Consider the following 21,856-nt stretch of genomic DNA (forward strand, 5'->3'; position numbering starts at 1 on the left):
CTACATTTTCACTGAAAGCTGACTGAATCCGACCCTAGCCCGAATACAATTTATAGCTACATTTTTTACCAAACCCGGCCGACCTGTCGGGTACCGTCGGGCTTGGATCGCCACAGTCTTGTGTGGATGTGTCCCTTATCGGGGCCTATCTGAATTTCTGTCTTTGAGAGATATTATTTTGTAATATAACTGAATTTTCTATCCATACATATAAATTTTAAATATATTAAAATGAAATCAAAATATGGTCACCCTAGGGGATCACCAAAGTCAGTTAGATTCATCCTCTGGGAATAATAAATGCTGCTCAATTAAAGGTAAAAAACCCCTAAAAATACCTTATAAACAAGGCCAGATTGGAAACAGCTGAATCTGTTAGAGCGGGCAATTCACAACCGTGATTAACCAAAACGTCTCTGCTTTTACTGTCTGTGAGAAAGCGTTCAGTTTGACTCTGCCTCTGCAGCACTACAATGCCTTACATAAATCGGTTGACAGATCTTTACCACTTTTGCTCAGGATGACTACTTTTCCATATCCATATAGAAGTTTATTGCTGCTGCTGCTGCTGCTGCTGCTGCGTGAAAAACTGCAACTCCAGCTTTGCCGATCAGTGATTTACATGGTGTTAAATGGGTTTAGCAAGCCTGAGATCTCTGGGGCAAAAACGATGCTATATGCAAAATTAAGTGTATACTTTGAAAAATGCATGAGGCGAGATCTGAGGGACGGACTTCTTTTCTGTGAGGGCAGTCGGTTGGAATGACGTCTCCATGGAGCAGAGCTGTTGACTGAGCAAATACTGGGCGGAATGATTTGCTTATATATTCACACTCACACACACATTCACACCTGGACCTTTACAACCACGGCGCATGTAGTCGTCTCCCTAATGGCTTGCTAATGTCATCATAATGTTTCTGCACAATCTCAACAGTCCTCATGAATATCTGAGCTCTGAAACGCAACAGGGGGCTGAGTATGAAAGTCTGAAAAGATTAAAGATGTTTGAGCAATACCTGTTTCACGGTATTACACGACATTTCAAAGAGGAAAGATTTCAAAGTTTTCAGAGAGACTGAGGAAAGTGTTCTTCACATATTCTCATGTTTTAATTAATCCACACACAATTAACAGACACAAATAAAGCAAAGAATATTTGCTGTAATTAATAACACTTAAGTAAATGCAGAAAAATGAAAAGCACACACTTTATTTTTTCAGTCTCCTCCAGGGGTGACTTTGACTTAATATCCAAGTAATCTCTTATAATTATATTTTAAAATATTTATGAACGCTATTTCAGCAGTCTGGAAAAAAATACATTATGATTAAAAGAGGGAATATTTCAGCTGCGGTAGCGTTAAGATCCCACAGTGTAGGTTTATCTGTGACTGACTGGTGAGACAGTTAATTACTTACGTAACATTGTCTGCACATCTACAGCGCTCACCTCTTCAGGTTTGACGTGTGAGTCAGTGAGGTTTATTAAACGAGATAATCAAAGCCTTTTGTTTCACACTTCATGAATCTTTCAGCCCTTTCTCTTCTGTGTTTTGTTCAGAGTCACCTTTCTGTCGTGAGATCAAACGCATCAACCTCATCTGTCAACGACGAACCCACGAATCAAGTAGCAGGCTTTGAAATAGATTCTTAATTACTGACTTCATGCACCCTCATCCAAAGCACTTTTGGAGTTCACATATCTCGCACGGTGAAGGGTGTTATTGCTGTTGCGTAATGTAACACAACCCTTAATGTCTGTCTTTATGTGCTTATTTTTCTCTCGGCAGGGTGAGTGCTCCCAGAGGTGCTATAACATCTTTGTGCTGGAGACGGTGTGTGTCGCCTGGTTCTCCCTGGAGTTCTTGCTGCGCTTCATTCAGACACAGAGCAAGTGTATGTTCCTGCGTACGCCTCTGAACGTCATCGACGTGGTGGCCATCCTTCCCTACTACATCACCCTCATTGTGGATTCTCTGTCAGTTGGAGGGAAACCCGCAGGCTCAGGGAACAACTACCTGGAGAAGGTGGGGTTGGTTCTCCGAGTCCTGCGAGCTCTGCGGATCTTTTACGTGATGAGGTTGGCCCGCCACTCTTTAGGCTTGCAGACGCTTGGTCTGACAGTGAGGAGGTGTACACGTGAGTTCGGCTTGTTGCTGCTGTTCCTTTGCGTGGCCATGGCTCTTTTCTCCCCGCTGGTGTTCCTAGCTGAGAGCGAGATGGGCGCCAAGCAGGAGTTCACAAGCATCCCTGGTAGCTACTGGTGGGCGGTCATCTCCATGACCACAGTCGGCTATGGAGACATGGTGCCCAGGAGCATCCCCGGCCAGGTGGTGGCACTCAGCAGCATCCTGAGCGGCATCCTCCTCATGGCCTTCCCCGTCACGTCCATCTTTCACACCTTCTCTCGCTCCTACGTGGAGCTGAAGGAGGAGCAGAGCCGGGCGCTGAGACAGAAGCCGGACTCACAGGACAGCACCAAGTCCCAGAACAGCGAGGACTCCCAGGAGACGGACAGCTACCACGGCATCACGGAGGCCGCAGTCTCATCAGTGCAGCGGAGGAAGTCCATGGCTGCTCACAGGGCTGCTGAGATTAGAGCATCCACAAAAACTTAGCTGCTCTGCCTGTCTGTGTGTCTGTGTTAAAGTGGCAGTCTGGGAGGCCGTGACACTCAGCACTGGGACTTCAAAGTTGACAAGCTGCAGGATTGTGAGCCGAAGGAGATTTTCCTCTCTGGAGATTGAGGTCTCTGCTTTGATCGTGTGAAGCTTGTGCAGCAGAGTGTATCGGAGTTTCTTAAGTTTTACAGAGAAGCTGCAGAGGTCTTTTTATCCACAAATTTGACTTAAAAAGACGAGTAACGTTACAATATTCATGATTAAATGACTAGTCAAATGAGATTAAAAAAAAGTTACTGGGACAGTTTTCTCACTGACTGCGATTCAGACTTGAGATAAGTCTTAGCAAAAGGGAAATCTAACACCAAAACATCATACAGTGTTGTTCAGACCTCAGACTAATAATTAATGATCCTCGTGTAGCTGCATTTGATAAGTCTGGGAACCAGACAAATCTGCGAGCTCATCTTTTATTTGCTCTGGCAGATGCGTCTGGCCTCTCTCCCATTCAGAGGTCCAGCAGTTAAATATGGAGCATGTTTCAGATGTTAACTAACAACTTGTAGAGCCTGCACGCGTTACGCAAAATGCATAATGGTGTCATTTTTGGCTTGCGCACCCTCCAACCCATGCTGATCTCCAGGTTGTCAAAAACAGACACTTTTTATGAGCTGCACGAACTTCAGTTTTACCCCATTCATGGCAACACTTGATGCTCAGAGCAACTGATGTCGTATAAAGAGCTAGAAAATCCACGTAGGGAGGGAGTGGAGGAGGATAGGTCAAACAAAACCAGACTTTCATCTTTTTAGCATTTAGCAAGCATCTTTTTAGACGGGCGTTTCTGTAGATGCGCGTAGACGCTGAAAAGTTAAAATATTTTCAACTTTTTGAGCATCAGACGCCAGTAGCTAGCGCGCATTGAATAAGCGCTTCCAGCGTTTCAAGCGTCTTTGAAGCGTCTCATTTCTGTGTGATCACCCCTTAAGACCCGAGCAACTGCCATACCATGCAACTTGCCATGAAATCCAGGATTCGTACCACATTGTTGTGACCTCCTGAACTTTGTGTAGCACCATCATCAGGTTCACAATTCCTACGAACCTTGTTTTGATGAACCTTGTTAGTCACTGGGGTCCATAAGAAGAAAGATTTTGCTGACAGGTTGTAATTTAACAGCGCAAACCTTGAGCTGTGCAGTTTGCTGACTGCATGAAACTATATGGAAAAAGATTGGTTTAATATTATTTGTGTGAGGAAATTGACAACCCATGTGTAAATGTGTTAATATAGAACACCTTCCACAATACAAAAAAAGATTTGTAAACTCAAATGGATCTGTATACACATATACCACAATTTAAAAAAAACAATCAAACAAAAAATTGTGACTTTATTTATTTATTTATTTATTTTTTTACAAATGAATGAGAAGCTTTGGTGAATGTCTTCTGAACGTTTAAAAGTCAGTTTTTATCTGTGAATCTCAATTCTACGCTGGCAGATTTGCCTTTCGTGCATTCTCAGTCTTTTTTTTTAGTATGTGGAATTTGTGTATTTGCAGATCAATCAATCAATCAATCAATCAATCAATTTTATTTACAAAGCCCAATATCACAAGTCACAATTTGCCTCACAGGGCTTTACAGCATACGACACCCTCTGTCCTTGGGACCCTCGCAGATCTGTTTTATATAAGCAAAAAAAATTTGTGAGTTTACAAATGTTTTATGTATTTGTGGATGTACTTTTATATCTACAGATTACACATTTACACACGGATTGTCAATCTCCTCACACAGATAAAATCTTTCTCCATAAATGGCAAAGAAACTGCAATAAAACTGCATCTTGTTGGCTGATCCTCCGCTGACAGATTTTTTTAATGTGCCATTATAGTAAATAACCCAAAATTGCTGCGCTCATTTTCTAACTTTGGATATTATGTGTGATTACTGAGCACACTGAAAGTGGCATGTGCGGTGGTTAGATCTACTGTGTCTGTTGGAGAGATGGAGATGCTGGTGCCAATCCTCTTGTCGCATATTGAAGTAAAGTGACCCGTAAATGAAACCAGTCAAAGAAGCAAACACTAACAAGTGTAATGACAGGTTCTTTTCATAGAGGCTTGACGGACTGTTACAAATCTTATCCACCTTCAGGCAGTGAAAACACCACACACCGAACACTGAAAACCATTTCAGATAATTCCTAATTTTAATAACATATTTCAGTCTTATTCATTTTCCAAATACAGCACTTCATATTCTTTGACTTGAGTGCCTTGTACTTTGAAGTGACACATTAAAAAACCATTTCCCCAAATTGTTGTCAAGTCGGAGCTCATCAAAGCAGCTACGTGCTCGAGAGTGCAAATTAGGTTCCTATACACCAGGCAGGATGTAAGGGCACGCTGAGTCTGCCAACTCTGAATCGCAGTCACTGGATTAACTGAATCATTAAAAAGCATGGAAATATTACACAGAAACTATTATATCTACAATATTTAGGTTTTAGGAAATGAAAATATTGTTTTGACGAGGAGCGATGAGACGTTTAAACAGGAAGCCAAACTTAAATGGATTTGTGCTTTGCATCATGAATCCATAGCCTGAAGAACAGCCTCTTTTGAAAAATGTAATAAAGATTAAAATGAACACAGTCCCATGTGTAGAGGCTTTGATTTAACAATTTATTATACACAAGGACGCTCTCAGATTTGCAAGAGAGTGCGTGCTGTACTTGTGCACTTAGAAAATCCTAAATTGGTTTGTCTGCGGCTTGCTTCATGTTTTTTTCTTTTCCACATCCGTTATTAATAATAAATGATTTCTGTTTCCAGGAGTGGTGTCGGCACAATGCATTGTAAAATGGATAAATACTGACAGCGCCTCAATGAAGTGTTCAACAAAAGGAGCCGATTCAAAGGCTTCTCCTGTTCACATTTTTAGCACTGCAAGGTCAAGCTTCTGTATGGATGATGTTCCTGAAGGGAAAATAGCCCCTGAACTATATCCACCTCATTTCATGGTTTCTTCAACGCTTTACTTTAGACTACAGAACCTCAGAGTGTGTTTCCAGAGCCACATGTGAGTGACAAGCCAGGAAGAGAACATTTTGGAGGTTGTGTAGAGAGGAGAATTTGGTAGAGACATGTCCCTACAAATATCCAGCCATTACTCAACTGTCCCTAGGAACAATTTTGATCAAAATCTTTTAAATATAACCATTGTTGTCTGTCAGTGTCTCGTCGGTGGTACACAATAATAATAATAATCTTTATTTATAAAGCACTAACAGAGTTACAAAGTGCTTCACGTCAATAATTAAAACAGACATGAGATGAAAACAACTTTTAAAAGATAATCAAAACTAAAAAGGAAATAAAAGAACTTAAAACTCAGGTAAAATCAGGATAGGTATGTTTTTAGAAGGGACTTAAAAGAGATCACTGATTCTGCCGACTTGATTTCCTCGGGCAGATTGTTCCAGAGCCTCGGGGCCCTGACAGCAAACACTCTGTCCCCTTTAGTTTACAGCCGGGCCTCTGAAACAGATGAAAGACCTCTGCTGCCTGAGGACCTCAAAGTACTGAGCTGGGAGAGAGACCATGAAAAGCCTTAAAAGTGATCAGTAAAATCTATTCTAAAACATACTGGGAGCCGGTGTGAAGAGGCTCAAACTGAAGTGATGTGATCGTGTCTCTTGGTTCAGGTTAAAAGCGTGGCAACTGAATTCTGTGCAGTCTGGAGTCGATTAATAGATTTTTGATTTAGGTAAGAAAAGAGGCTGTTGCAGCGACCCAGGCATGAAGAGATGAAGGCGTGTAGAATTGTGTCAGTGAGTGTGTTTACAAGGTCTTTAGTATCCCGGTTTTGATTGGGTTTTTTAAGTATCCCGTTTTTGTGTTTGTGCATGTAAACACCATATCCCGAATTCAGAAACCGGGTTATGCCCTTTTCCCGGTTTCAAGAAACCTGGTTTTGCCACCTGGAGTACTCCGATAGAAGCTGGGATACTGGAGCATGTATACGCCTTATCCCGGACTCTGACGGCTGCCTGCCGTGTGCGCAGGCGCCAGAGTGACGCGCCAGATATACAAGCAACATGGCGGCAACGAGAGCTTCCCATTTTTGGAGCGACGAAGAGACTGAATTTTGCCTGAAAATGATGAAAGAACTCAACATAACTACGTGTTTAGACAGCAGAAGACACAGAAATGCCGACCTATTATGGCTATTATATGGTGACGTATTCAATATTTGTTGTTGCTCTCTCCTCCCATTGCTGAAGATGAAGTGGATGAGCCATAGCTGTAATGCGACGTGAGTATTTACTAACGCTAAGCCCGCTAGAAGCCACAGAGGTCTCATTTTTGTCTTACTTCTAAATATAATAAATTTATCACATTTCCCGCTCAATCTGTTGTAAACAAAAGACGTAAAAGACGTAACACACGCCTGCGCAGACAGGATGCAGTGATCAGAAAATGGGTTACTGGTATTTATCATGTATACAGGGATATGAATAACCTGGTTTCTCTGTGTTCCATGTAAGCATCATATCCCGGATATGCTCAAAGCCGAGATACTAAAGACCTTATAAACACACTCAAGTGTCTTTAAATGTTAAAATGGATCAGAATTATGAGATTTCTAAGATGATAAAAACATGACTGCACAAACTTTGTGACATGTTGCTCAAAACTTACATTTCTGTCAAACCAGACTGCAAGATTCGGTTAATAGATCTGAAAAAAAAAATCTGTCCCTTAGGTATGAAATTCTAATCCCTAAGCCTCATATTTTCCCACATACTAAAGTGGTATCCATGGGGCTGTAATAAATAGGATACTCCATAGAGTATGTACTGAGTTTGGAAGGTGAATCTTTTTTTGCATTTTCATTTGCAAAACAAAAAAACACAAGCTTAAGTTGAAGGAATGGAACAGACAGTTTATCTACTCAAACCCAGCCCCCAGGAAGTACGCCAGGCTGTGAAGACAGTTTTACTGAGGCCAAACTGAGGAATCACAATGTCTCAGTCCATCATGTGGTGCCATTGGACCCAAAAGGACCGTAGACTTTGGGAAAGAGACGTCTGTAAATCTCAACCAGGGTTGGAAATAACCGCCAGCCACCAGCCAAATGCTGGTAAATCACACATGTGGCTGCTAGATTTGCTTCACTCACCAGCCAAAAAAAACAATGGTAATCTACTGAGCGGCTGGTTGATTTTGGAATTCACCAGCCACAGTGGCAGGTGAGCAAAAAAGTCCATTTCCATCCCTGATCACAACTATCCGAATGACTCGTTTCACTATCAGGGTTTAATCCATTCGGTCCGATGACATTTCAAAAGAACTCTGTTGTGCACCTGCTCTATGTGTCCAGTGATGCAGAAGCAGTGCCAATCATCCCGGTGAGTTCATACCTCTGCAATAGAGCTTTGTTTATGCGCCACTGAGCAACTTTGATAGGAATGACTGGGGTGCTGCTCTGGTCCTCCATGACTCAAAATGTAAATCGCAAAGGTTAGCATGTGTGGCTAACAAGCTCACTACTAGGCTTGAGCCGAATACTTGAATGAAACAAGTTTCCTGTACGGATAATGTACTTTTTACGAGTCGGAGTAAAATGTGTCATGATCTGTACTCGTGATAGGAAAATCCTCATTTCAGTAGCTTTATTTAATCTGTTACTCTTGTGATAAAAATGATCTGAAGCTCAAGTTTGAAGCTGTTGTGTAAAAAGCTTGCAACTTCTGATTAATCCATATACATTTCAGGCTTAAACGAACAACTTCCGATTAGGTCCAACCCAGTTTTGATTTAGAGCTGAGGGTGATGTTCATGGCTCAGTTCAGCTAACGACTGGATTTAGGAAAGTTTACACCCCAGCAACCACAGCCAAACTTGTTGAGTTAGTATTACACTTCATCATAAGTCTTTAAGCTTGTGACATTAAAAGTGAAACAGAGAATACAAACATTAAGGCAAGCATCAATCCAACCCTGCAGCGCCGCTCTCCTAATTACACAGTCATTTAATCCATTGTTGATATTAAACTATGAATTGGTGCAGCTTTAAGTACACAAGCTCAGACAAATCTTCCAATGGAGCAGCTCCACAGTCACTCCAGGTAGCTCTGCAGTCGCTGAGTTTATACGAGGCTCTTTCGAGCAAATTTGATCTTGCATCAGTGAGAACACTCAGCATCACTTCTACTGTAGTTTGATGCAGTGATGCACATGTGAATATGCTGTGTGAAGAGATTACACTGTTAATACATGCACAGCAACAAAGTCAGTACCAGCCGTTTATCAAGCAGGGAAGCTCTCGCACGCCCACTCATCTTCCTGAGGCACTGAGCACAATTCAGATTTTGATTTTGAAGGTTGTGTTCATGGCCTTGGGTTTAAATTAGAGATAAAGTTTAAATGCATCTCTGTCAGTGAGGGCCCATGTGCTGAACTGGTCTTGTCTTTATACATATGGAGATAAGACATCTGTACAGTATTAAGTGTTCGGTGCAGATTCTTTCATTATCTCATCATGTTGTTTAACAGAGTAAAACACTAAAACAATTTACATCAACAACAATGTCAGACCAATGCACAAATGATATTGAAGCATAATCTATAAGAGACAGACTGTCCTGGTTAATGGCACAGAGAAAGACTTAAAAAGAGAACATTATAAATCTGGCTCTGCTTTTAGAAAAAGTCTTTTCAAATCCATCTTTTTACCCCTTCTTGGCAGGCGCATCCATTATCTGTGTACTGTCTCCTCTCTGTGCCAGCCGAGAGCTCGATGTGAAAGCCCAGCACATTACAGTTTATGTGCTTATTATTTAAATAGCACATTCCCAAAGATGGACCACGGCTGGTCGGCTTATTCTTCCTTTGACAATTGATGTCTGCCAGAGCCGCACCTCTGATGGGGCTAACGGTGGATCTGTCTGTACAACTGACACAAACATCTCCATCAAACAAAACATGACGCAGGAGTCTCTCTGTGTCCTCTTTATTGGGTGTCAATGCCACATAAAATTCTACTTGGTTTTTAAAGGATCTGTGTGTGACATTTAGAGCTGATCTATGATGCTGTGTCTGTGCTGGGATTGTTTGCACACAGCTCTCAACATGGAGGTAGCTGAGCCAGCGGCTAGCAGCTAATAATGCTAACAGAGTTAACAATGTTGGGGGGGGGGCAGAGGGTGGGTGCTATGCTTCGACAAAGACGCCATCCCACCAGTGTGAATCATGATGGTGTTATCAGCAGTAACCATAAGCGCAGTGTAGCGTGGCGGCTATTAGCTAGCTAGCGGAATACACACACAGGTGCTGCATCCCAAATCGGATACTTCTGTACTTATACTCACTATTTTGGGTGCATAAGTGCGTTCACACTGAGAAATATGGCTAGATGCAATGCACCATGAGTACCCAGATGGCTGACAAAGTTAAGTGGAGCACTGGGCACTTCTCACTCTGAATGGTCGCCATGTTGCCGATGTAGCAGAAGAGGCAAACTTGTTTTGGCCAACTACCGAGGTGCACACCAAAGCATTGTGCATTGTACAAGCAAGTTGTAAATATTTGCAAAATGTGGCAGCTATCATTAACTTGATAGGTCAGTTGGTGATAGCCAGTATCAACTCTGGATATTCATACATAAAGAAACGTGCAGTGAAAGCACATTTTTCATATAATGAATAAATGAATACAGAAGAAATCAAGTGACAGCAAGGGACTCTGCCGTAACATGCACGCATGGCCAGACTGGCTACCCAGCAAAGTACAGAGACATTTGGATTATAATTTATGCAACAGGATTGTGACAAATAGCTGTTTGCTGCTATATTAATCATCTGAATGTTGCACACAGCTCCTTTAAAAAGCCTCAAGTGTTGATGGATGTCAGTAATATTAAGATGGACAATTGGCAGTTTAAAAGAAAAATGAAACGACAATGTAACATAGTAAAAAATGGCATAAAACATACTGGTAATGGTATTTTTGGTACATTATTAAACTAGGTGTGGGTTTCACAGATAAGACAATATACAGCTTGGCCGTTTCTATGGGAAAACACCTTCACACCATGTAATGAATACACCAAATGATACAAAACAAAGTGTATAAAAAGGAAATAAGATACATGGGATGAAACAATAAATAAAGTGAAATTCTGAGGTCATTTTGATCCTGTTGAGCACAACAAAAACCTGTCAGGTATCTCACATAATCCATACAACACAGTCACCCTCACCACTGTCTGAATAAACAACAGCCACACACCATCTTACACTGGCATTTGAAGATTATAAAAAAGGGAAACAAAATAAATAGGGTGACTAAACAGGTGTGAACACGAAAAGTGCACATCCACCGCTACGAAAGCAAGAAGCCACCTTATATTTTTCTTGTATATTTAAGAGAGGAAAGAAATATTCATAGAAAAGTCCTGCCACGTCCCTCTGGAGCAAAGGGAAGTTTCCGATTCTTGAGGCTTCGAAGAGGAGGACAGAATCAGGTCTGCTCTGGTACACAGTTCACTGAAGGGCTGACAGTCCTGACACCTCCTGGTTTGGCATTTCTCTCCTCCCCAGAGAAAGATTACAAAACAACAACAGTAACAAACAAAATCTTCACTGTGTTATGTGGCTGCTGCTCCATCTGAACAGGAAATTAATTTCTTGAGACAAAATGGTGATGAGAACAACCTGTCCAAAGCAGCCCCACACAGGGATGTGGAGGCATGAGTGGGGATATCAGGGGATGTTATTGGATTTGCAGGATAAATAATAAACTGGCCAGTCGGTGTTACCGGCAGCCAATATGATCCGAGGTGACAATATGATTTTGGTGAATGTATTCAACAGTATCTGTCTGTGAAAAGAGATGATTTGGCTGTAATAATAACCACTGCATTCACAAACAATCATCTCTGAGATTGTCTGATTTTGATAGTTGCATTTCCAGATCTCAGCTATTCCCTGTGTTATTATAACATTTTTTACAGACAGACGTAACAGCCAAAATTGTGAACTAATGCCACATCGACCCCAGATTGTTCAGACCACAATGCTGAGCAGCTAAGAGGGAAAAATAAGCAAGTGCAGAGCATGTCAAGCCTCTGAATGATCTCACATCTCGCAGGAACTCCAGTTCTCTTATTTACTCCTGTTCCTCTCAGTTTGTCCCTGTACTTTTATGAAGTGGATTCATACAATGACCAAACCAGATTTTTCCTAAGTGTACACATTTTCAGCTCACGTTGAATCGTCCTTGCTTCACTTTGCCCTCCCCAGAGCATATGATTTTGTATGCAGTTTGGCCTCATCTTAAAGGAATACTTAACTTGTAAAATGACAATTTGTACATAAATTACTTGCCACATGTTTCCTTGAATTCATGAGAGACAACTTTGTTTTTCTCAAATGCCTCCATGGTAAACTGAGAATCCAAAAAAGGGAGGATATTCTTCATGAATTAAAGTCAATGGGGTCCATGTTTAACTATGTCAAAACATCCATTTACAAACACTCACACAACCTGTGCAGTATGATTACAGATGTTTAATAACACCTAGACAGAGAATGGAGTTGCCTGACACGAGCAGTTTTTAGCTTTCAGGTTTATTTCCGCGGTATGCGGTCCACTGAATATGCACAGAAATGTTTCTCCCGCTGGCCTTGCCAGTGAATTCCCGCTCGGCTCACAGACTTTACACAGTAATAATGTTGAGGAATTTTTGATAATTTTTTTTAGCTTTAGGACAGTTTTACAAATAATAAATCTCCATGGTTAAAAAAATAATTTCAGAAAGGGTCATAATTGACTTTGTTTGCAGCTTGAGGTGTCTTGTCAACAGTTTTATAGACGTCTCTTTTACAATGGAAAACACTTTTTGGGCCACAGGAGATTTTTTGAGCAGCATTCCCAGGGCCCTGTGTATGATCCAAGTCTTATTTAACCCAACACTTTCGCCAACAAGTAGTGCGCCCTGAGCATGCACGTGTCCAGGCGCATTACTTGGCTGTGTATGAGACTGTTGTAAAGTTTTAGTGAAAATGCATGTGTTTGGGGAGCACTGAGCATACGACTGGATAAATAAGACTTGGATTATACTGCACGAGTTGTGTGAAAGTTTGTAAATGGATGCTTTGATATAGTTTTTCTGTTGTTAAACCTGGTTCCCAATGACTTCAATTCATTTAGAATGCTTGCCTTTTTCTGGATTCTCCATTAATCATGGTGGGATGTATGAAAAACATCATTTTCTTCACGAATTCAAGGTAAGATCAAGTATACATATGGTGAATTGTGAGTGAAGTATTGCTTTAACTTTGCTTTGTGTTCAGTCTAAATGCATCTTAAGACTAGTGAGATATTGGGGCTGAAATGACTCCTGCGGTGGTTTTGAAATTTGTGGAATGAACATGAACAACATTATACACAAAATGTCATCAACAGCTTCAGTACAAAAATCTTGGCATTGACCTTCAACAGCCAACTGCACGCAGCCTGAACAGTGGTCATGATGTTTCCGACAACTGAACCCCTTTTTATACAAAGCTTAATCTTCTCACAACTCCATCACCATCGAGGCTACAAATGTTTATGACCACCTGTTCTTTTAGAAGCCAGTCCATTGTATCTTCATGCCTTTGGGATGTCTCTTCTTTTGGTAAATTCTGATTGCCTCTACTTCATTACAATTCCATCCCTGTGTTACCCCACAAGATTGAGGCTGCATGTCACAGCACATGGCAACCATCTGTCCAACAAGTGGTAGACTGACCAGCATTTCTCCACTGTGTTGGGAAAAACAACAAAATAACAAGTCATTTTGTACATTCAGTAAAGTTGTATATCAAGATTTGTTTCTGTGATTGATTCATACATTTATATTGCTGGTAATGCAGCAAGCCATGTTTGAATGTTCGTGTTTTAAGGCAAAGGGGTCCATGCAACAATCATCGGCTAAATGTGGACAAAAGAAGCAGGTCCACGATTCCTTGAGCGCAGATTTGAGTGCATACATCTGCTGTAGCTTACTGTATATATTCATGTATGTGCATACTAATCTCCACATGCACAGGTCGATTCAAGGATATATTCTTTGAGAAGTCTGCATTCCGAAACACAAGCATACTGCCACTTTGAGAAGAATTCAGAAGGATAAATAAAACAAAAAGGTTGAGTTTGTTTGTAACAAGTGTTCCTCAGGTATTGCTTGACACCAACACCTCTGAGAGTCTGTGTATGTTCATGCCTTATTTATGGGTTTGTATGTGTCTTTATGTATACTTGAGGGTGAGGGTGAGCAGCCTGCGTCGTCTCAAGGTGCGTCGGCACTCATGTATGTTTATACATGTCCACAGCACCTCTAGAAGTGCTTCCTCACTGGTGTTGACATGTCCCTAGAGAGCTCGGAGTGGCTTTCAGAGGGCTTTGGCACTGGTGGTGTGGGAGACGGTGTGGGACACTGGCTTCTGTGGGTAGCGGCTGTAGTAGTAAACCTGGAACAGGATGGCAAAGTCCACGAAGACCTGCAGCAGGCCACATGTCCAGAACTGCACAGGAGCCTGGGTGAGCAGGAAGTAGCCTGTTTTAAAGGTGTCACCGCTGGTCCACATCAGCACCATCTTGATGCTAGGAGGAAAGAGAGAGAGATGATGAAGACGGGAGAATGTTGGATGTAATACAACGATGTAATTTTCATTCATGTTTACAGTGTACATTTTATATGACTATTATTATTGTTATTTGCTATCAGATTATACATTCAATTGCTTATAGTATTTTGTTTTTATAATTAATCCTTATTTTTATATATTTTATAATCTTTGTTATGCACCAATACACCAAACCAAATTCCTTATATGTGAAAACCTACTTGGCAATAAAACCAATTCTGCTTCTGCTTTTGATTCATGATTTTGGATGACATACTATACTATGACTTTTTTTATGATTTTGGACGACATGCCATACTGTGACGTTTGTTCATGAATTTGGACGACATACTATACTATGACTTTTTTTCATGATTTAGGACGACATGCGATACTATGACGTTTTTTCATGATTTTGGACAACATGCGATACTATGACTTTTTTCATGATTTTGGACGACATGCGATACTGTGACGTTTTTTCATGATTTTGGATGACATGCGATACTGTGACGTTTTTTCATGATTTTGGACGACATACTATACTATGACTTTTTTTCATGATTTTGAACGACATGCGATACTATGACTTTTTTCATGATTTTGGATGACATGCGATACTATGACTTTTTTTCATGATTTAGGACGACATGCGATACTATGACTTTTTCATGATTTTGGACGACATGCGATACTATGACTTTTTTTCATGATTTAGGACGACATGCGATACTATGACTTTTTTCATGATTTTGAACGACATGCGATACTATGACTTTTTTCATGATTTTGGACGACATGCTATACTATGACTTTTTTTCATGATTTTGGACGACATGCTATACTATGACTTTTTTTCATGATTTTGAACGACATACTATACTGTGACATTTTTTCATGATTTTGGACAACATACTATACTATGACTTTTTTTTCATGATTTTGAACGACATGCGATACTGTGACTTTTTTTCATGATTTTGGACGGCATGCGATACTATGACTTTTTTCATGATTTTGGACGACATGCTATACTGTGACTTTTTTTCATGATTTTGGACGACATGCGATACTATGACTTTTTTCATGATTTTGAACGATATGCGATACTATGACTTTTTTTCATGATTTTGGACGACATGCTATACTATGACTTTTTTTCATGATTTTGAACGACATACTATACTATGACTTTTTTTCATGATTTTGGACGACATGCTATACTATGACTTTTTTTCATGATTTTGAACGACATACTATACTGTGACATTTTTTCATGATTTTGGACAACATACTATACTATGACTTTTTTTTCATGATTTTGAACGACATACTATACTGTGACATTTTTTCATGATTTTGGACAACATACTATACTATGACTTTTTTTCATGATTTTGAACGACATGCGATACTATGATGATGAAGACGGGAGAATGTTGGATGTAATACAACGATGTAATTTTCATTCATGTTTACAGTGTACATATTTTTTATATTACTATTATTATTGTTATTTGCTATCAGATTATACATTCAATTGTTTATAGTATTTTCTTTTTATAATTAATCTATATTTTTATATATTTTATAATCTTTGTTATGCACCAATACACCAAACCAAATTCCTTGTATGTGAAAACCTACTTGGCAATAAAACCAATTCTGCTTCTGCTTTTGATTTATGATTTTGGACGACATACTATACTATGATGTTTTTTCATGATATTGGACGACATGCCATACTGTGACGTTTTTTCATGATTTTGGACGACATGCTATACTATGACTTTTTTTCATGATTTTGGACGACATGCAATACTGTGACGTTTTTCATGATTTTGGACGACATGCTATACTATGACGTTTTTTCATGATTTTGGACGACATACTATACTATGACGTTTTTTCATGATTTTGGACGACATGCTATACTATGACGTTTTTCATGATTTTGGACGACTTACTATACGTCATAGTATACCATGTAGTTCAAAATCATGAAAAAACACCAAATATGCACAGAAGCGTGTTTCTCCGGCTGGCTCTGCCTGTGAGCTTCCGCTCTGCTCATAGACAGGATTCTACAGATGTGACATCACCAATTTTAATTGGTTTCTTGGCTTTAGGAAAGTTTTCCAAATATATTACTCTGGCTAACAGGAGCAATTAAGTCTAATGATAAAATACAACTGTGACAACAAGAATGATGAAAGAACTTTTTAGAGTAGAGTCTAATAATTATTTTTATTTCACAAGTTATTGGTTCTTTTGTATACTAGAATGTATTTATGTGATTCAACATATTTCTACTGGGCTTAGCATCATCCTTCATCACCAGACCTTAGTCTAAATGCATCTTAAATATATTTCTGTCTAAAGTCAATTTAGTTTCCAACAGCACTAGTTAATGACAGCCAGAATTGCAATACCATTTCAGTCTAGAAGGAAATGACAAATGTGCCACAATAACAACCTAGGGAAATTGAAATAATGAATCTTCTCAAGGCGCAGGCTTCTCATCAACTCTACATCCTGTGGCATGTTTCTAGTCATAAAACTCATAAGAGTGGTTCCAGTACACACTGGCTGGCTGTTCATGGGGTGCTCATGAGACAACCCAGGAGATGAGTTACACCAAAATAAAAGAAGCGACCGGAGAAAAGCGTCTGTGTGATTTGTGGAGGCGGAGAGTTCCTTTAAGCATAAGCTTTGTCCTCTCGCTGGCACTCAACTAATGAGATGGAAAAGGAAGTCTAACAAGAGGAGAAGAAACAGGAAAAAAAAACAAGCCCCAGGTTTCAAAAACACAACTTTATATAGCCTACATGTCAGCTCTCTAAAAATAGACAAAGACCTAATATACAACTGCATGGTGAAAATGTGGGTACATGGCCTCTGAAAGTCCTTTAAGGCTCCATAAAGAGTGCTGTGGGTTATGGGTGTTTTCCACACCAGTTTATGACAGCATCAACACACCTATCCACTTCTGCAGAGCTCTGTTTTTCATTCCTTAACTTTTTTTATGCTTGAGGCAGGGATACGTGTAGGCAATGCTGGCAAAGAAAGGACTGAGCAAGCACTGTGTCTACAATGCACCCGTGTGCACACATAAAAACACACACACACACACACACACACACACACACACACACACACACACACACACACAGAGGACTCTTAAGATGTGCTTCCTAGAGCAACCTGCCTACAACAATACCAACATATGCTGAGACATTTGAAATCCTTTCACTCAAGCGTGTCGGTTTGGTTGGTCAGCACTATTTGAATAAGCTTTGCAGGAGATTTTTTTGTCACTGAGCCAAGTGCCACTCTCAGTTTAAAGTGCTGATTTATCCCCAGTGGTATCAAGCCATGCAAGATTCTGTAGTTGGGTTTTATTTGTTCAGGTTTTGGGATGAATTTCTTTGAGATTTTCTGCCTCGATCCGAATCCAATGTGTATTGGTTAGCAATCAGGGTACCTGAAATCTGTGCTGAAGAGACATGTTGAAATGTTTTCATATTATGTTTCAGTGCCGTGTGCTGAAACTATTTCTAACTACTAAAATTCAGTTCATCTACAGTACTGGGGTGTACGCATAAGCTATATAAAATAATGGATGTAGCCACTGTGACATCACACATTGGTTTGTGGGCCCATAGTTGTATAACAACAACTAGATACCAGACCCCAAGATGGCATCTATTCAATCCAGCAGAGTTGCTCGCCTGATGCATACGCCAAAAAAGGTTTAACAATTTGTGGCTCACTAGTTATACACAATAGTGTATCTCCTGCTGGCCCCGCCCACAAGTTCCTGCTCGGCTCATAGACTTCACATTGTGATGATGTCACAGATTTTTAAACAGTTTTTCTCACCGTGAGAAGTTTTAGAAATACAAAACCTCCATGGGTCAAAAATTCACAGCAAGAAGAGTCATAATTGACCTTGTTTGTAGTTCAAGATGTCCTGTCAACTATTTTGCAGACGTCTTTCTTACAATGATGGTCAATGGAGAAAATACTTTCTGGATCGCAGGGGACTTTTCTGCTGCAATACTGTGAGTGGCCACTAGGCTGTGGCTGAGCTGCATTCCTGGATGCCTGGTGGACTCTCGTTTTGGACTTCAAGTTTGGCATTTTGGCCTATCCCATCCGACATTCACACTCACATTCACACCTACGGACAATTTAGAGTCACCAATTAACCTGCATGTCTTTGGACTGTGGGAGGAAGCTGGAGTACCTGGAGGAAACCCACGGTGACACAGGGAGAACATGCACGGAAGGGCTTCCCGAGCCCGCAGTTCAAACCCTCCAACCCCCCAGGAGCCAATCCAAGCTGACTTCTTGCGAGAGGCTAATTTTTGTTAGCAAAAAACAGACTTAAAACCATTAAAACAAAATTTACTGCTACAGCTGTGGCTGTACTCTGTGAATGTGGGGTTACGCCATGGTTACATTACCTGCAGCATGGACGCACCACCATCAAGGGATGCGTAACTTTAAGCTTTAATAACAGTAAAACAGGTGAGTTTTATAAAAATTAACCCCAGTACAGTTGCCATACAGGGAGGAAATTAGCTACAGAGACCAAAACCTTTTTTTGTACCTGACTGTAAACATGTCTATTTACCTATTTCCCATTCCTAACATGGGGGTCTATGGAGACTGACTCAATTTTCCAGCCAGCCTCAAGTGCCAATTCTAGGAACTGCAGTTTTTTGGCACTTCTGCATGGGCTTGATTTTTCAGCCCTGGAGGTTGCTGCTGGGGTGTAAGTAGAAAGAGAAAGGACAAAGGAGGATGCTTGGCTGGACTGAGTAGGAGCAAATCCCTTCACCCTGGTTCCCAAATCTTATGGGAAGCCTTTCAGAAGAGGCTACTGTAGCAGAGTAGTGCTCATGCTTTTGAATTGGGATGTTCAATATGGCCGTAACTGTTTTGTAAGAATTTACATTTATGAGTAAAACCCAAATAGAAAGTCCCATCTAGTCTGTTTCATGCCAATTTTTTTTTTCAGCAGCTGTGTCCTCAACAACCGGCCAGAGGCTGATGTTCATGACATATTTCATCACGTCATGATGTTTTCAATTTAATATTCCACTGAGGTAACAAAGATCAATCACAGTTGTAATCTCATAATAGGGTCATAACCATTAATCCATGGTGGGGTCAATTATTGTCTGTATAGTCATAACTGAATTTTGTCACGTGTCCTGACCTCTGTGGATCGTCTGATGGAACATATGCAAACAAACTATTCATAGAACAACGCTTTGACTCCTGCAGCAGCTGAAAGGTGGTACGATAAAGGAAACAAGACGAGTCTTTGTGTTCGCAGATTCCCTGCATTTCTGTAAGCCTCTTAACAGATGTAAAGGATGGATGAGAGGTAATCTAGTGTCTCTCCCCCCAGCAGAGCTGAGTGTAACGCCAACTGTCTGTCAGTCTTTCAGCCTCGTCGGGGCAAAGCTTTGCAGCCAAATCTCTTCTTGCATTATTCATGCATCCAGCCTCACCTTGGCCCTTATCTTTTGTAAGGCCAAATTGTGCAAACCTGGCTATTTTCCTTATACTCTTTTCTTACTTTCAACCGGCTCTTTCCCTGCAGCATCTCAGAGCGTCCCTTCCAGCTTCCATTTCCACATACTTTCTGTTTTTTCTTAAGCCCACTCTCTACAGCACTTCTTTCTTTCTCCCAGTCCATTCATCTTCCCACTACCTCCTTCGCCTCTCTATACATGTTTGCATTTGCCTCCCCCCTGCCTACTGTCCTCGCACTCTTCCTTCTCAGTAAGGAGCTTGTTAGCTCTGTGGAAAGAGACCCTCCTTCCATACTTATTTCTTCCTCTCCTCCTCCTCCCCCCCCTTGTTCCTCAGTGGCTGCTGTCTGAGTTGTGATGATGTGTATCTGCAGGTAATGATGAGAGAGGCAGCATTTATGTTTGATCAATTCCTCTGTCGCTTCCCTAATAAGAGGTAACATGGGAGGGTCGGAGAGCAGGGTGCAAACATGTCTGGCTACTTATTTGTCACCTTCTCCGAGACATAAATAGAGGGAGGATAAGAGAAAGCATGCTGAGATCTGGGCTGATGTGACGGCGGTGGAGCAGTAGAATAATAGCACTGTACTGGACCAGACACTTTCGACAGCAGGCTGCAGATGTATTATATAGCAATGCTGGCTTTGATATTGCCGCGAATACATTAAGACACACTGAAGGTTAGAGCACAGACTCTTATTTTAGGCTATTCTCAGTCAAGATGAATGACTTGGCAAAGAGCTACAAGTATTTTGGAACTGTTTCAGGGTAAAAAGACACGACTTTGACAAAGTGATATTGACAAAGGAGGAAAAGTAGAGCTTAAGTAAGCCACTTAATTTCTACAGAACAAGTGCTGCACAGATTTGGGTTTCCATTCCATTCCATTACTAAGCTTTACTAAGCACTGTCTGAACAAAAGCAATCGACTTGTAAACAAATCACAAGCTTTAGCAAACCAAATATCACAGTTTTTTCTACAGTTAAACACGACGAAATAATATATAGGCTGCATACATATATACAGTACAGGCCAAAAGTTTGGACACACCTTCTCATTCAATGCGTTTTCTATATTTTCATGGCTATTTACATTGTAGATTCTCACTGAAGGCATCAAAACTATGAATGAACACATGTGGAGTTATGTACTTAACAAAAAAAGGTGAAATAACTGAAAACATGTTTTATATTCTAGTTTCTTCAAAATAGCCACCCTTTGCTCTGATTACTGCTTTGCACACTCTTGGCATTCTCTCCATGAGCTTCAAGAGGTAGTCACCTGAAATGGTTTTCCAACAGTCTTGAAGGAGTTCCCAGAGGTGTTTAGCACTTGTTGGCCCCTTTGCCTTCACTCTGCGGTCCAGCTCACCCCAAACCATCTCCATTGGGTTCAGGTCCGGTGACTGTGGAGGCCAGGTCATCTGCCGCAGCACTCCATCACTCTCCTTCTTGGTCAAATAGCCCTTACACAGCCTGGAGGTGTGTTTGGGGTCATTGTCCTGTTGAAAAATAAATGATCGTCCAACTAAACGCAAACCGGATGGGTTGGCATGTCGCTGCAGGATGCTGTGGTAGCCATGCTGGTTCAGTGTGCCTTCAATTTTGAATAAATCCTCAACAGTGTCACCAGCAAAACACCCCCACACCATCACACCTCCTCCTCCATGCTTCACAGTGGGAACCAGGCATGTGGAATCCATCCGTTCACCTTTTCTGCGTCTCACAAAGACACGGCGGTTGGAACCAAAGATCTCAAATTTGGACTCATCAGACCAAAGCACAGATTTCCACTGGTCTAATGTCCATTCCTTGTGTTTCTTGGCCCAAACAAATCTCTTCTGCTTGTTGCCTCTCCTTAGCAGTGGTTTCCTAGCAGCTATTTGACCATGAAGGCCTGATTCGCGTAGTCTCCTCTTAACAGTTGTTCTAGAGATGGGTCTGCTGCTAGAACTCTGTGTGGCATTCATCTGGTCTCTGATCTGAGCTGCTGTTAACT

The 21,856-nt window shown here is 40.9% G+C and overlaps 2 protein-coding genes across 3 annotated transcripts in view; one reads left to right on the forward strand and one right to left on the reverse strand.

Annotated features, from left to right (window-relative positions):
• The window catches only part of kcng2 (potassium voltage-gated channel, subfamily G, member 2), a 38,197-nt gene extending 32,901 nt beyond the window's left edge, over positions 1–5,296 (forward strand). The window contains exon 3 of the mRNA XM_049602045.1: positions 1,794–5,296. Coding sequence (XP_049458002.1) covers positions 1,794–2,621 — 828 coding nt within the window. The 3' untranslated portion in view covers positions 2,622–5,296. The remainder of the gene's footprint in view (positions 1–1,793) is intronic.
• A 4,339-nt stretch (positions 5,297–9,635) lies between these two features.
• The window catches only part of LOC125904610 (solute carrier family 66 member 2), a 44,864-nt gene continuing 32,643 nt past the window's right edge, over positions 9,636–21,856 (reverse strand). For both annotated transcript variants that reach the window (XM_049602152.1, XM_049602153.1), the window contains one exon: positions 9,636–14,285. In XM_049602152.1, the coding sequence (XP_049458109.1) occupies positions 14,075–14,285 (211 nt within the window). In that variant the 3' untranslated portion in view covers positions 9,636–14,074. The remainder of the gene's footprint in view (positions 14,286–21,856) is intronic.

The sequence above is a fragment of the Epinephelus fuscoguttatus genome, linkage group LG17, assembly GCF_011397635.1.
Source record: "Epinephelus fuscoguttatus linkage group LG17, E.fuscoguttatus.final_Chr_v1".
Taxonomy (NCBI): Eukaryota; Metazoa; Chordata; class Actinopteri; order Perciformes; family Serranidae; genus Epinephelus; species Epinephelus fuscoguttatus.